This window comes from Lontra canadensis, unplaced genomic scaffold (genome assembly GCF_010015895.1).
Source record: "Lontra canadensis isolate GAN:19392208 unplaced genomic scaffold, GSC_riverotter_1.0 scaffold8, whole genome shotgun sequence".
Lineage (NCBI taxonomy): Eukaryota > Metazoa > Chordata > Mammalia > Carnivora > Mustelidae > Lontra > Lontra canadensis.
In genome coordinates this window covers 26,049,006-26,065,448 of record NW_022631002.1, presented here as the reverse complement: position 1 = coordinate 26,065,448, position 16,443 = coordinate 26,049,006, and the positions used below count along the sequence as shown (strand labels likewise).

Here is a 16,443-nt window from a genome sequence, read left to right as displayed (position 1 = left end):
CCTCCCACATGCACTCACACCAGCCTTTCCTTTCCTCCCAGTCTTCCCTGGGGTGACCACCGCAGTAAGTTCTGCCCAGTAGCCAGACGGGGTGGACTCTGCCCCGGCTGCAGAGTGGAAGCATCCCTGTCTGTCCCAGCTCCCCACACACTTGCACTCATGGCCTGCATTTCTGGGAAGCAGGAGGAATGGGGTACAAGGAGGAACAGGAGGGGAGACCCAGGCCTCTGTTTCTTGCCACCTTGTCCTCTCACACGTTCCTGGGCCAAGGGAGGGGACCCTATCTGTCCGTCATGCCAGCGGCCCAGTGGCTGGGTTCCAGGGGCCCCAAGCAGTGTCCTCTGAGCTGCTCCATGGTGGGCAGTGGCATCTGCCCACCCCGTCCTCCCCAGGTACCTGGTTCTGCGGCTGGGTGGAGGTGGCTTGCTGGTCACTGTCTCGGAGGGCCAGCCTCTCCTGCACGGCTGCCAGCTCCTCCTGCAGTCGGGCTTTCTCCTCCTGCAGCTGGGACATGGCCTCCACCATCCTATGCATCATGGGGGCCGCACCCGCTGGCCCCCCCAGGCTCGAGCACCTCCCGCTGCCAAAGAGCCGCCCACCTATGAGCAAAGTAGTGGCCAATCAGCAGGATGGAGAAGACCCACCCTGGCTGAGGTGCTGGGCCCGTTGGGGCAGGGCAGACCATCGGGGATGGGGTAGGGATTGCAAGCCAGTGGGACAGGGGCCAGGGACAGCAGCAGCAAGGTGGGTGGGGGGAGCCAGGGGCTCCGGGGCCTGCCCTAGAGGAAGTCATGTCCGTGAGCATCTTCTGTGAGACAGAATTGCCTAGATCAGGACTTAGGAAAGCAACTTTCACCTTACACCCCTCAAAGCATGTGCTCTAGGTCTGATGGGCCATCCCCTCTCTGTGGCCAGGCCGCAGGAATCGCAGCTGAGAGAGACACGGTTCTGGCCACGGTTGATGAAGAGTCTGGGGTTCTCTCCCCAGAAAACCCTGTTCTTGGGAGAATATGATTTCTTTAAACTCAAGCCCCCACCTAGAGTACAGGAGAGAGGCAGAGGCTCCCCAGCTTGTCACCTGACCTCCGCAGGGAGTGGTCACCGTCACACAGAGAAGGCGAGGGGAGGGTGTGCAGGTGCAAGCGACAGCCAGACCAGGACACACGGACACAGACACAGCACGTGAGCAGGAACACTGCCAGGCCCGCTGCAGGGCCAACGCCTGCGCTGAGGACAGGGACCACACGGGCAAGAGGAAGTGATAAATACCGGGGGGGGGGGGGTTGCCTTGGCCTGAGTCCTCCTCCTCCCTCGGCCTTCCACTGTCCTGTCACCAGGAGCAGGAGAGAGACAGACAGACGGACGGAAGGACAAAGACAAAGAATCAAGGGCCATGACCTGCCAATAGGTCCTGGGATGCATGTCATAGCTTGCTTGGAGGACACCAAAAAAGGCCACCGTCTCTGCGAGGAGCTGGGGATGTGCGGGGTGGGGCAGAGGAGAGGCTATGAGGGCCGGAGATTTGCCTCTCCCCTTCGGTAGCCCAGTCGGGGACCCGGCCAAAGCCCCAGGAGGCAGAAAGAAGTGACCCAGAGTTTAGTGTGACAAGTGGCATCTGCTGATTCCAGGTCTCCACTCTGAGAGCGGCAGGGGTTCTGGGCTCCCCCACGCTACACCCCAGGAGCCACAGCTGAGAGGCAGGACACCCAGGGGCTCTGCGCACACCCCTGCTGGCAGCTTCCACCCTACCGGAGGCAGCAAGTGCACTCACGCTCACCGAGACTTCAGAGAAGCCACAACAAAGCTTCCAGGCTGGGCAGGATGTCTCAGACCTGTCCCCAGGAGGCTGGACCCTGAGGACGCTCAGGTCCCACTCTCAAGAGAGCAGGCGAAGCACACACGGGCTGGCTGTTCCCTTTCTCCCAGTCCCTTGGAATAGCTACAACTCAAGACTCCTGGAGAGCTGGAGCAGGCTTGTCCCGGCTGGCTCGTGGCCCTGGCCGTGGGGCCTGCAAGTGACGCAGCAGGGGTATCACACACACTTGGCCAAGCTTCTGCTCTCTGTTCTAGAGAGAGTGAGGTCAGATGGATGCTTCCAGGCCTGCACACGGGGATGCCGTGAGCAGCATGTGACCAGCAAGGCCCTCGGCCCTGTGCAGACTGCTGTGGTGATATAGGGAACACTCTGGACTCCAGGTCCTGGGAGCTAGCTCTGCCACCTATGAGGCCCTGGGGTCCTTCTCTGCAAAATGGGGATACCAATCCTTGCCCAAAGAGGCAACCTTGGAAAAGGAGCCCGGATTCCATGAGGAATGGATAGAAGTGAGTGTCACCCAACAGGCCACAGGGCTAGGATGAGACATGGAATCGTTTTTCTCGTCCAGGGCACTTGAGAAAGTTCTGAGACACCCCCAGAGCGTGGGTTCATCCTGACCTCAGCACAGGGGCTCAGCCAGGGGAGCTGAAACGGGGCCTGGAGAGCACTTGCTAGGGGAGAAAAGACCTTGAAGAAGTTAAGGGAGATCAGAGGTGGAGGGAGAGGGGAGATCAAAGGGGCCCTTGGGGACAAGGAACTGAGGGGCCTTCCTGCTGAGAAGGCTGCCTGCCTCTCTTAGTGAGTCAGTTGTCAGTGCAAGTTGTCACTAGGGAGCGTGTGTCGGAGACCCTGCCTGCGCACTGCCTCTCACGGCCACCCAGCCACAGGGACGCTGAGGGCAGGCCCTGGCCCCACTGACAAGACTTAGTCCCCATTCTTCACAGGAGATGGTCTCTCTCTTCTCCACAAATTAGGAGAGCCGACCTGTTTGGCTGGACAGTGCACCCCTTCCCAAGGCCGGTCTGCCTACACAGCGGACAGACCCTGGCACCAGCCCCTGAATGCCAGACAGGCAACCACAGCTCTCGGACAACCCCAGACAAGGGAGTGGCAGAAAACAGAACTGACAGAAACACCAATCGACCCCTGGTGACTGGGGGAAGAAAGCAAGAGAAAGCTTTTTTCTCCACACATTCTTGGCCATCCCCTTTGGCTCTTTGAGGATGCTTTTTTCCCAATTACTGCTAGGCTCAGGTTTCCTGCTAGGGAACCCCATGAAGGGGGCCCATAGAATCTTCCAGAACCAGTCATCCTGCACAGAGAAGGTAGCCACCAGCTCCTCTACCCTGGCCTTGTGGCAGTAGGTAAAGCCCTGTCCTAGAGCCCATGGGTCCCCGATGGATCCGCAGAGAAAGGAGATGGGTTCCAGCCTCTGTCTACAGGCTGTGGCATCTTTGAGGCTGCCACCGTTGGCCTGCTTTTGACGGGCACTGGGGGAAAGACAAAATGTAGGGAAATTCAACCCCAGCCCACACAGGCCTCTCATCCCTGGATGGGGCCCTGGTGGCACCAGGAGGGGGGCATCCCTGGAATAGGGGTGGGCAGGCTGGGGTCTCTGAGTTCCATGTCCAGATGGCCAGGACTTTGCCGGGCCTCCTCCAAGTGACGAGGACAGCAATGTGGGGACTGCTCAAATGCCACAGCAGCCTCCCCTCCAGGGCCAGCTTCAGCGGGGGCTGTTCCAGGTTGGCGGGCAGGCCTGCTTTACCTGTTTTCTCTACATTCATGGTGCCACCAGCTTCCTGGGCCTCCCGGTCCCGCCTGGGGGCCGGCGCCTGCCTCTTCGGGAGCTTCTCTTCTTTCGTCCCCTGACTCTTGTTCTCGCACCCCTTGTCCAGCAGGGCTTGCTGCCAAGACACAACCAGAATCCTCACGTGAAGGGGCCTGCAGTGCGGAGGGGGTCCCCCGAGCCCAAAGACAGTGTGCTCCTGGAGCTGGTGAGCACCCTGGGCCCAGGGATCCATCCCTTGCTGTGTGAGTGGGTGAGGACAACGAGGCCTGGGGTCCGGAAGAAATGTGTCCTGATGCCATGACGAGACAGTGGCGGCACATTTTTCTTGGCTCCTATTGGCAGCTGGCCATCTGCATCAGCAAACAAGGCTCTTGGGCACTTGGATGTTCTCACAGGAAGCTCGCTGGGCTGTCCCTGCAGGCTCTGTGGGGTGTGAGCCACTGGGGCAGCGGCCTGCTTGCTTCAGGACCATAGCCCCACTATTTACAGGGCTGTCCAGTCCCACAAGGCACCCCACAATCTCAGGGCAACTCCCCCCCATGATGTCAGCTGCCCCCACCTACAGACAGGCACCAGTTTGGGATTGCCAAGAGGGGGGCACACAGTTCCAAGTGAACAGGGGAAGGCTGTGCTCCCTCCCATCTCCTGGTCAAGGAGAAACCGAGGCAAAGAAGGCTGAGGTAGAACAGGCCAGTGGACAGGCTGGGAGAGAAGGAAAGACAGAAAGAATCATCCAGAGAAAATCACCTGCAGCTCACAAAAACATCCAAAGCAAGCCACAGAACCACATGTAGTGTGCAATCCCATTTGATAAGACAATTAAACAGGCCTCAAAAAAAAAAAAATCTGGGGAACTATATAGACAATGATTGTCTCTGGGAGGTCAGGTGATATGGCAGCTAGGAGAAGAAATGGGCCTCATTTAAACTTTTGGGTGAGTAAAAAGAAACTTAACCATGAGAATATGGGAAGAAGGGGAAGGAACCTTTACATTTCATTTTGAACCTCTTCTTAGCATTTGTATTTTCAGTCTTATAAGCATCTACAGTGTTCTGTTTTTGAATGTCAACAGAAATTATCTGGGAATGGGATTACAGATACATTTTATTTTATTTTTTTTAAGTTTTATTTAAGTAATCTCTACACACAACATGGGGCTCGAACTCGCGACCCCAAGATCAAGAGTTGCGTGCTCTTCTGACTAAGCCAGCCAGGCACCTCTACAGACACATTTTTGTGTGTCTTTGTGCCTCTGTATTTGAAACAAAAAACAAATGCTCTGTTTGAAAGAATGCCCCAAGAAAGGGGAACCCTCTTACACTGCTGGTGGGAAGGCAAGCTGGGCAGCCACTCTGGAAAAGAGAATAGAGTTTCCTCAAAAAGTTGAAAACAGAGCTACTCTATGACCCAGCAATCGCGCTACCGGGTATTTACCCCTAAGGTACAAATATAGTAATCCAAAGGGGCTCGTGCACCCCAATGTTTATAGCAGCGATGTCCACAATAGCCAGACTGTGGAAAGAGCCCCGATGTCCATTGACACGTGAGCAGAGAAAGATGAGGTGCATATACATATAACGGACCATTACTCAGCCGTCCAGAAAAATGAGATCTTACCATCTGCAGTGACATGGATGAAACTCGAGGGTATTACGCTAAGCAGAGTAAGTCAGAGAAAGACAATTATCATATCTCACTGATACGTGGAATTTAAGAAACAAAACACAGGATCATAGAGGAAGGGAGGGAAAAATCAAATAAGACAAAATCAGAGAGGGAGACAAACCATAAGAGACTCTTAACTGCAGGAAACAAACTAGGGTTGCTGGAGGGGGGTGTGGCAGGGGAAACGAGGGCACTGGGTGGTGGGCATGAAGGAGGGCATGGAATGGAATGAGTACTTGGGGTTTCATACAACCGATGAATCCCTAAACTCTATCTCTGAAACTAATAATATGTTAATTAATTGAATGTAAATAAAATTTAAAAAAAATTTTTTTAGGGGGCGCCTGGGTGGCTCAGTGTTTTAAAGCCTCTGTCTTAGGTTCAGGTCATGATCTCAGGGTCCTGGGATCGAGCCCCACATGGGCGCCTCTACTCAGCGGGGAGCCTGCTTCCTCCTCTCTCTCTCTCTGCCTGCCTCTCTGCCTCCTTGTGATCTCTTTCTCTCTGTCAAATATATAAATAAAATCTTAAAAAAATTTTTTTTTTTAAATAAAAGAATGCTCTGAGTCTGGAGTTCAGAAAGTGCCAGGTGTGAAGCCTGGCTCTGCCTCAGGGGAGCTGTGTGGCTCTGGGCGAGTTACTTTCCTTCCCTGAAGCTTCATTTTCCCCATTCTCAAAACAGAAATGTTATCAGCCTCCTGACGTGGCTGGCGTGAAGGCTAAGCTGCAGGAACTCGTGCCAAGTTCTCAGAGCAGCCGGCGCACAGTCAGAACCCGAGACCAGGTAGCCGTTAGCATTATATTCTTTCTGTACGTCTCCTTGTTGTTATTTGTTAAGTATTATTATTTTTGTAACCCCAAATCCAACAAACAGAGAAAAGAAAGAGAAAGGCCACATGAGCAGCCTCGGTGTTCACCATGTCTGACTCCCTCTCTCTCGACCTCACGTTCTGCTTGAAAAGGGAGGGTGGTGAGCAAAATCTCTTGTACATAGAAAAACTCCCCCCGACTTTATTTGGTCCCCACCCTGTGACCAACTGCCACCCCACCCTGAGCCGGCTTGTCAGCGGTGGCGGCGATGGCAGCAGCTGGGGGTTTCCAATTGCCGACCAGAGCAAAGGTTACACTATTTCTGGCCTGTTGGCCAAGCCACAGGAAGGGCAGCCGGCCCCCCACACTCCTTACCCCCGGGGCAGGGGTGGGGGTGGTTCCTGCAGCGCCTCCAGAGGGAGCATCCCAGGGTCTAACTACTGGAGAGGATGGGACAGGGGGCGGTTCCCTAAGCCTACCAGGTCACCCCCCAGTGCCTGGGTCCCTCCTTCAGCCCCACAGCCCTGACCTCAGAGCACCGATAAACATAATGGGGCCCAGAAGGACACCAACATGCAAACTGGTTGCTGACAGGAGCTTCTCAGAGAATCGCAGCAGATCTGCTGACCCCAGGACTAGGCAGCAACCACAACTCAACACCCCATAATCAAAATTCAGGAAGACAGCCACCGCCCAATTCCAGGCAGCCGGTTTCTGACCACCTCCCGATTTAACTACCAATGGCTCAAGTCAGGAAAAAAAAAAAAAAAATGGGTTCTCTGGTTTCTTTAACTGTTCCCATACCAGACTTGCTTTTCTTGCAGACCGAAAGATAAAAGAAGGACCGTTTGGTTCAGTTTGCACATGAGCCACACAAGAAGGGCCGGGAAGCTCTGAAGCCACATGAGACCCTAGGCTCTGCTCGGATCAGAACTTGGGGCTGCAGGCCAGGCTGGCTCACAACTTCCACCTGCATGAGGGAGGCTATGCCCTCCCAGGGCACCTAGGTTTCCCGCACTCCATCCTGTCCCCCTATTTGCCCATGTCCCTTCAACGTGAGCCCTCTCCTGTACCATCCTTCCTGGGAAGGGGGTCTTTGCAACACAACACCCTGAAATAACTCTGGTCCTTCATGCAGACAGTCTATTTCTCTGCTCTGGAATGGGCCAGCACCTGGCATGGGGGTGCACTGTAAATACATTAGCAAACGTATTCATTTAAAAAGTGCAGCACCTGCACTGTTCTGACATTGCTCCAAGCTGTAGCTGTGTGCATGCAGAGATATTTAAGGAGTTCATAGCAATCAGAAAGGATACAGAGGACTGACAGATAATTTATGGTAAACCCTGAAGCAGAATACTTTGCAGCAGTTTAAAAGAATGAGGGAGTTCTTTGTATATGGACAAGCATGATGAAATTGCCAAGATTTACTGTTGAGGGAAAGAGCTAGTCACAGGACAGTGTGTACAAATAAATAATAAAATTGTATAAATATAAGTAAGTGGTTACATAGGAAAAATACATAAACACCCAACTCTAAATAGTGGATTTCTCCAAGATACAAGGCTAAAGGAGGCATTCGGTATCTAAATATCACATCCCTTTGTGAATTCTTTTTTTTTTTTATTTCTTTTCAGCGTAACAGTATTCATTGTTTTTGCACCACACCCAGTGCTCCATGCAATACGTACCCTCCCTAATACCCACCACCAGGTTCCCCCAACCTCCCACCCTCCAGCCCCATGAATTCTTTACACTGTATGTTAGAAAGCTCGTTGTGTTTAGCTATTCAGATCCCGGGTTGCTGTGTGACCAGTAGCAAGTTACTTAACCTCTCTGAGCCTCCATTACTTCATTCCTACAACTCAGATAAAACAGTAACCGGGTCTTGAGATTGCAGAGTACTGATGTGAGATATACAACACATGGCCCCAGTGCCTGGTACAAAGTCCGTGTCCAATAAATAATAGTTATTAGCACTATCGTTATGTATTATCTCTACGACCAAATACACAAATATACATAAAATTTGTCTTTTGAAAAATCACTTGATGATAACTGCAAGAGAAAAGAACCCAAATTTTGGCAAAATTCCTCTGTCTAGCTTTGGATTCCCATGTCAAATAGGAAATACAAGTATCGCCCTACGGACAACCATGCTCAAATGGGAATTAACAGCTACCCCCAAAACCTGCCTGTTTTCCTAGTAGCTTCTCAGCGAAGGTCCCACATTTCTCACTTTAACACCTCAGCCAGGGTGTGGCTGAAAAGTTTCTGTCATCTCCTGTGAGATTTTCCCAGAGATAACCTAATAAAGCAAATTGCTCCATCCACGCGGGCTCGGGGTGGACATGGCGCAAGGAGCTCGGCAAAGAGACTCAAGGCCCCCTGTCAGGGCTTCCTTCCCCAGACAGCCTGCTGGAGACCCACCTGCAGAAGCTCACAGAGCTAAGGCCCACAGCCTGGCTCGGCCCGTCACCTCTCAGAAGGCCCCAGTGCTTACCTGCACGGTCAGGTAGAGCCTGTGAGGGCTCCCAGGGCCAGCCCAGTCCACACTGAGGGCTCGGCACTGCGCTAGGGCCGGGCGGGCTGCGCTTCGGGCACCGGAGTCCTCGTCACTGCTGACCAGGGTGTCTCTTCCACGCCCTGTCCCAGGACAGAGAATACAGGTAAGATGCTAGGCCCCTGGCTGAAGGCTGCTGGCCAGGACCCCTGGCTAGGGCTGCCTCTGAGCTCTGCTTCCCCATCGTCTGGGCCGGCCCAGGCGCGGCCAAGAGGGACTCACACGCCCTCACACGCCTGACCTACTCGGAGGGAAGGCCTGGCACCAGGCAGGGGCTGTGTGTGCTCTTTCTTCTGGAAAGCCACCCAGAGCTTCTCTTGAGGAAGTCACCTGAAACCTCTGGGGCAGGGGAGGGGGTGCTCCCAGACCTCCACAGTGGTCTCTGGGGCTGGCACTTGCTCACACCCTCTCCAGAGAGCAGCAAAGGGAAGCCAATGCCAGCCTGGCTGTGCCTGTCTTCCCAGGAGGTGTACTCCAGGGCCGTGGCTTTATTACCAAGGCCGCCTCTAGGGGGCGCTTTCTCCCCTGCCTTCCTAAACAGCAAGGGGGACAGGCTCCAAAAGCATATTTGGGACCAGCTAAAGCACATCCCCTGGAGTCTTTGACACATTGCCGCCCTCACTGGACAGGAGAGAGAGCTGACCCTGGTATGGATATCCCATGCACCCCACCTCAACCCCCCGCCAGGGCCTTCCTCCCCTGTCTGATCCTCAGTTTCTTTGCCAACACTATGGGGTAAGGAACCAAGCTCAGAGTTCTGGGCTGAGGGTTACAATGAATGACATACATAATGTGCTCACTCTGTGCCAGACACACAGAAAGCGGCCACGGATGCAGGCCCTTAGGACCACAGCCGAGGGGGTGACTAATGCGCCCAGGGTCACACTGAGCCAGTCCTGCCATGCCATGGGCTAGCCGGCATTCTGAAGGCAGAGGTGAGAGCCAGGGTGGGGGCGGAGAGGCCAGGGGTGACCAAGCTGGGTGACACCCTACTCAGTGTTAGGCACTCTGCTTAGCATTTCACCCACGGGATTTCATTTGACCTTTGTCTTAAATTGTAAAAGTGGATAAGCCTGCATGGTCATATGATCTTCCTAATACTCATTCAATAGATCAATATGCATGCGTGCCCACATACATAAGATTGGAAGGAACTATATAAAATGTCCACTAGCAACCTTATAGGTGATTTTTATTTTGTTTTGTATACTTTTCTGTGCTTTTTATAGAGTTTTTTTAAAAATTTTTTTAGTTTTTTAGGTTTGAGTGATTTTTTTTTTTAGTTTTCCAAAGGAACATGTTTTTGCTTGTTTTTTCCCCTTTCCTTCCTTCTTTCCTTTCTGTCTTTCTTTCTCTCTCTCTCCATTTTTTTTTTTTTTTAACCAGAACAGCAATACTCATTCATATATCACATCTGTAATCCTTAGGAAAACCTTGTGGAGCAGAGGCCATCTTCATCCCTTCCAGACAATTGAGGCTACCTGACCCACAAGCCTAAGCTTTTCCCAGAGACCCCAGGGCCATCCCCAGCCTCACTTGTCCCCTGCAGAGACTTTGGGGGGTATCACTCTGGCAGCCATCACTGGCACAAGTGTGGTGGGAGAGAGGGGACTGAAGAGGAATTTGCTGTGTGCCCTCTCTGGGCCTCAGTTTCCCCTTCTTTACAGGGGCGGGCAGGGGGACTTAAGTCTAATGGCCTAGAGGGACTCTGTTAGCTCAGACAGGCTGGTAACCTAAACCCCTTTCTCTGTAGGTCAGGAATAACAGACAGCAAGCCCCTCAACACACCTTGATTGAACACGCCTCTCTTCCTCCACACTTCAGGAAGACTTGCCCAAGTTCAGCTCAGGAGACAGTCATGGGGCAGCCCCCTAGACCCGATGATCCAGCTGGCACCGGAAATCAGATGTGCCACTCACTTCTTGGCGTGTGAGGTGCCAGGGGACATGACCCAGAAAGGAGAGCTGGTGTTGACAGCTCCCCCAGGGGGACAGCTGGAGCCTGCACTCAGGGACTCCTTCACTGCCCACCTGCGTCGGGGCCCCTACAGGAGCCGACCCGGATGGCACCTGAAACCAAGCGCAGGGCACCCCAACTCGGCCGGGTGGCCTCGGTAGGCTCCTTGCGCCCCCAGCGGGCCGGCCGGTCGCGCTCAGGTGTCAGCGCCCGCGCGGGGCACCGGGCAGCCACTTCACCTACCTTGTTTACCAGCCGCAGGCAGAAACCGGAGCGAGACCGCCAGCGCTCGGCCAGGGACCAAGGACGCGCCGCCCTCGGAGCGCCCCCCGCCCGGCCGGGTGGAGAGCGCGTGGTTTGGGCGGCGTTGTCCCCCTGCTCCAGCGACCGCGTTGAAGTTTAACTCGGCGTCCGGGACCTCTCTTTACGGGCGGGCGCGGGGCAAGAGCGCCGGCGAGATTGACGCCCCGACTGCGACTCCGCGCCGGCCCGCGGGCTGCCCGGCACCCTGTAATTACCTGACAGCTCTGACTGAGCCTAGGAACTTGCGAGAAAGCCCGGCTTCATCTCTGCTATCTGGAGGAAGGAAGGGAAATAAAGAGGCATTTTAAAAATGCGGACTCACCAGTTCTCAACCTCCCCGGGCCGGTGTATGGGAAAGGGCGGGCGGCCGGGCTGGCGGGGGCGGGGCGAGCCATCCCGGGCTCCGGCTCCCCGGCCCGGCCCACTCTCCACAGGCCGCGCAGCGAGGGCGTGGCTCCCAGGTTCCACGGCCGGCGGGACGGGACCATGGCCCGGGGCTCAGCGGCCTCCTCGGGGCGCCGGGCGGCCTGCGGACAGAACAGGGAAGGCGAGGCTGAGCCGGCTGCCAGGCACCCGGAGCAGGGGCTGGGGGACAGATCAGAGCCCGCCTGCAACGGGGCCACCTGTTACCGAGAGCGGCAGCCCCAACTCCAATGCCACCTTCATACCCCCGCCCCCTGCAAAGATCCCTGGGCTTGTGGGATGAAACAGAGCCTATCACCATTTCCGGGTGCTTCTTCCCAAGTAAGGAGGCTCAGAAGTGGGTGAGGACCCCATCAGATGTGTCAGCAGCACACTAAGGAGACCTCACATCTCAGCCCCTTCACTGGAGGCCTGGCAGCCTGGAGGCGCACCAGGTCACAGCCACACACGGAGGCAGCACGAGTCAACAGCATCTCCGTAAATCTAATCAGATTTAATTAGCATCTTGGTACTAAGCAGGAAGGGCGGACTGTGGCTAGCGACAAGATAGGCTTATATGGACCAAATTCTCTTAAAGTCCACTCATGCTATTCAAGTCCGCTTCACTCTGTGCCTACAACTTGGCAGACAGTAAGATACAAAGATTCATTGCTTCTTCATCTAATAATTATTTATCTGGTGTCTGTTGTGAGCCAGGCACCTGCCAGGGGTCCTCTTTGATCAGGAGAGATGGGGAGCTCCCTGTCAGGAGGGAGGTAAGCACTTCAACAAACTTTCAAGATCGGAACAGGATGCAGGGAGGCACCAGGTGGTATGGGAGAAAGGGAGGTGGGGGGCACTGGCTGGGATAGAAAGCCCCATGGGGGGATGCCTGCGTAGTGCAGTGGGTAAGGTCTGACTCCTGGTTTTGGCTCATGTCGTGATCTCAGGGTCTTGAGATCGAGCCCCAAACAGGGCTTCACACTCAGCGTGGAGTCTGCTTGAGATTCTCTGTCCCCCTGCCCTTCCCCCTTGTGCATGCTCTCTAAAATAAATAAATAAATCTTAAAAAAAAAAGAAAGAAAGAAAGAAAGCTGCATAGGTCCCTCTGAGCAGATGAACTGAGCAGATGAATAGGACAGACTTTAAGTCTTCCCCACATAAGTCTTTGTTGAACACCTATCATAGGTAAAGCAGCTACAGTCCCAGACTCAGACGGCAATGCCATTAACAGAAGAAGCCAAGTCAGTCAGAAAGGCAAAGTGGGATTTGCTTTTGGTTTTAAATATTTGGGGGGGGGGGGGGCGCCTGGGTGGCTCAGTAGGTTAAAGCCTCTGCCTTCGGCTCAGGTCATGATTCCCAGAGTCCTAGGATGGAGCCCCACATCGGGCTCTCTGCTCTGCAAGGAGCCTGCTTCTTCCTCTCTCTCTGCCTGCCTCTCTGCCTACTTGTGATCTCTGTCTGTCAAATAAATAAATAAAAATCTTTAAAATAAATAAATAAATATTTTTTTTGATAGACCCCTGGCAATAGCTTGACAGGTGGGTACCCTGAAATGCGTGTGTACATACCAGCCCGGGCTGAAGCCAGGCAAAGAGCAGGGCTGGGGACTCAGAGCTGGGAGGCTAATGAGGGTCCCACTGCCACAGTGGAGGACACAGTCACCAAACGTAACCAAGCACGGAGCTCACTCTGGGTGGTAAGGAACGTTGGAGAAGGACGGTCAGAGGTGGCGACAACACCAGGCAGGTGCGGAGTCTTCACACATGACCGGATGGTGGGGAGGGGTGGGGAAGCAGGGGATGGTCAGTTCCCAGCAAACAATGCCGTGGGGAGGTTAAACTGGAGAAAGCCCTGGGGGCTCTGGAAGGGAGCCCAGCCATGGAGCCGCACAGAGGGCAGACCTGGGTAGGCCCAAGAGGTGGGCAGGGCTAAAGGAAGTGGCTGCTTTCTTCTGCGGGGAAGTTTGGCTAGGGTGAGGAGGAGAGGCTGAGTTGAGAGGATGTGGTATGTAGAATAGGAGGGATCCGAGCCTGCTGGGTGGACAGGGCCAGGATGAATAAAGCAGGGAGAGGCAAGAAGTTAGGGCATAGCGATGGGCAGCAGAAGATCTGGTGATGACAGTTCACACAGCCGGGCCCTAGAAGAATGCCAGGCTTACTGACTAAGAAGCTGTGCTCTCTGCCTTCCCTGACTGAGAAAGACAACTTGGAGGAGGCTCCTGGGTACAGTATTACTGGACTGTGGGCTAGAGGATGGGGCGGAGGCTAATCCAAATATCTGGGCCAGCTCCATTGAGGGAACAAAGACGGACCCTTACGGAGCAGAAGGAACCAGGGGGAAGCGCCAGATGCCCTTTTCTCTAGGTTGCTTGGCACGGAGCTGGGCACACGACCAACCCCAAGGACCAGCAGCCTAATGGAAGAAAGGCTCCACATGCCTGGAAAGGTGAGACGGGCGTTGAAGGTGGATTCCCTGTTTGAGAGAGAAGACTGTTAAAGAGATCAGCTTTGTCTGAGGGACGGGGACAGAAGGAGACAATGCTTCTGTGACTTTCTGGAAGGGAAGTTGGAGAGGGAGCCGGGAAGATATCAGGAAGAAGGAGGAAGGGTGTGTGCAAGATCCTGAAGAGGAAAAAGCAGCTGAATTTAGAGCTAGTAGGGTGGAAAGGTCAAAAGTATCCAGGACCTCAAATAAGCCCAAGCCTGGGGCTTCTGCCAACTTGGGACCCACAGGGTGGGACAACAGGGACATGGTGTGGAGTGGCTATGACCAAAAGCTGCTTCAGACCCAACTCTGCCACTTACTGGATGTGTGACCTTGGGAGAATTACTTTCTCTGTGCCTCATTATCTCCATCTGAAAATGGGGAGAACTCCACCTTATAGGGTTAGTATAAGAATTAGACAATGCATATATAAAGTGTTCATAACAATGCTGGCATATACAACGAACTCAAAATTTTTATTTTTTAGTCATCTCCCTCCCTCCAGTGGTGGGTGAGTGCAGAGGGGCTGGCTTGAGAAGAGGGAAAGATTTACCCCTCTTTGTCTAGACCACGGGAGTAGAGCTGTAACACCCCCCGCCCCCCGCCACCCCTGCGCTCTGCCAGACCAGGGATATTGCCATAATTTGAGGGACAGACCTGACAAGTGCCCAGATACTGCTGCTGGGGAGGCTTAAGTCTCCCTGGAAGAGAAGGTCAGGGAGGTTAGACAGGGGCTAGCTAGTCCCTCCCCTGCACACAATCACAGGCCCCGGGTCTTCCAGGACAACCTAGACCTCAAAAACCTCCACTCCCATAAGAACAGCAGAACTCATCACCCTGAGTCCCTGAAGTCCAGTAACTGCAAATACAGGGCCCCATTCTGAGGCTGCATTCCTTGCCAATGACTCTCCCTGGCCAAGGAGACGGCTACTTTACCAAGGGCATGGGGAGTGTGCCTGGGCAGGAGAGGTGCCCCCAGCCTCATGGCCCATGGAAGGTGAAAGGTCAGGGACAGTGGGGACCCACAATCTTGAGACAGGTATGCTGGGGGTTGGGCGGGAATACTTGAGAATTTAAATACAGCTTCCTTTTGAAAAATCTCCCAGAACCAGGCCCTTCACACTGCGCCAGAGTTCTGCTCTAACTCACAACAGGGGTTTGAAGGAGGTGGCTTTTGGCTTGCCCTCCCTCCTGGGATCCCCCGGGCTGCTGCTGTCACTGTCTCAATTTCCTACTGCCCAGGAGGGCACCCGCCCAGGCCTTCCTTCCAACCACAGGGCCGCCCTACCCTCCCCTGCCCTGCGAGGGGAAAAGCGAACTGCCCAGGGAACGTACGTGGTGGGAGGGCTGGAAACTGCAGCCTTCAAGGGATCCCTGGGGGGTGCGGGGAAAATCTCCGCAAGAGGAGGGGGATGCCTTGACTGACACGCGGTTCCCCGGGTCGGTTATGGCTCTCTCGGGCCAAAGAGATGGGAAGGGGGTTCCTGAGGCTGCTGCGACCCCAGGGGACGTGCCGCCCCAAGCCGTGCTGCGAGCAAGGTCCTTGGTTCTGGCTGGACGGCGCGGGGTTCGGCGGGCGACCGCGCAGGGCTGCTTCTCCCGGGCCCGACCTTCCCCGCGCCCCGCAGCGGGCCCGGGCAGGGGAGGGGGTCCTGCGGGCAGGGCGGGCCCGGACGCAGCACCCGGAACGGCGGGCCGGGCGGATCCCGAAAGCCCAGCCCGCCCCTCCTCCCCCGCCACCGGCTCGCCAGGGTCCCCGACTCACCGGCCTGGGGGAGGCAGGATCCCGGCGTCGCCGCAGAGCCCGGGGCTCGGCCGGACCGGGCCCGCGGGTGGGAGGCAGCTCCACGCCGCCGCCTTCTCGGCCCGCCCCGCTCCCGCCCCTCCCGCACACTTTCCACAGGAAATGATTAACTCGGGCCGCGGCGCGTTCCCATGGCAACTGGCTCTTGCCCAGGCGGGGGTCGGCGGCGCGCGCGCGCTCCCGCGCACTCTCCCGCGCGCGCGCCCACACTCACACGCGGGGCCGCCCACTCGGCGGCCTCCCGGCTCCGCCCAGATGTTCTGGCTGGGCCCTGGGGGCCCCGCGCGCCGCACACGCTAGTGCACACGTGCGCGCACACCCACTGGTGTACACACAGCGTCATACGTGCTCGTGCTTTCGTCTGTGGGCTCTCGCACGCCGGTACACACGTCCCTCACACATGCCTTCACACATGCTCTGGTCCGCAAGCGCAAACCCATCCAGTATTCACACACGTGCCCACGCTAGTCCTATATACGTGCCTTTGCGCTTAAACTTACACTCTGACGCGCACATCCCCTAACCCTGGTGGTACAGAACTTTCGCCCACGCTCGTTACTCCTCACACATACACTTCTCCCATGCTGTCCTTCACACGCCCTCACACACCAGCTCGTTTTCTGGACCTTCTAACACACACACGTTCACACACGCACTCACACACTCTAGATGGCGCATGTATACACTTGCACATTCTCACACGCTTTACACACGCACTCACGTTATCGTCAGGTGCTCAGACGCACACGTGCTTCCCCACACATTGTCCGCGTGCACACATACACTTGCTCACCCTCACATTTTTGCACACACTCTATGCCTCGTCCTCTGACACTCTAGTAGAC

At 55.3% G+C, this 16,443-nt stretch overlaps 1 protein-coding gene across 4 annotated transcripts in view; it reads right to left on the bottom strand.

Moving 5' to 3' along the window:
* KIFC3 (kinesin family member C3) overlaps nt 1–15,686 on the bottom strand; it is a 36,404-nt gene extending 20,718 nt beyond the window's left edge. The window contains exons 1-5 of one of the 4 annotated variants that reach the window (XM_032854359.1): nt 15,560–15,686; nt 11,228–11,432; nt 8,587–8,729; nt 3,585–3,723; nt 397–599 (exon numbers count right to left, since the gene is read on the bottom strand). In XM_032854359.1, the coding sequence (XP_032710250.1) occupies nt 397–599; nt 3,585–3,723; nt 8,587–8,729; nt 11,228–11,393 (651 nt within the window). In that variant the 5' untranslated portion in view covers nt 11,394–11,432; nt 15,560–15,686. Of the gene's footprint in view, nt 1–396; nt 600–3,584; nt 3,724–8,586; nt 8,730–10,845; nt 10,985–11,227; nt 11,433–15,559 lie in introns of those variants that run through there. The other 3 variants (XM_032854358.1, XM_032854360.1, XM_032854361.1) reach the window with 3 other exon arrangements.
* Nucleotides 15,687–16,443: the final 757 nt, after the last annotated feature.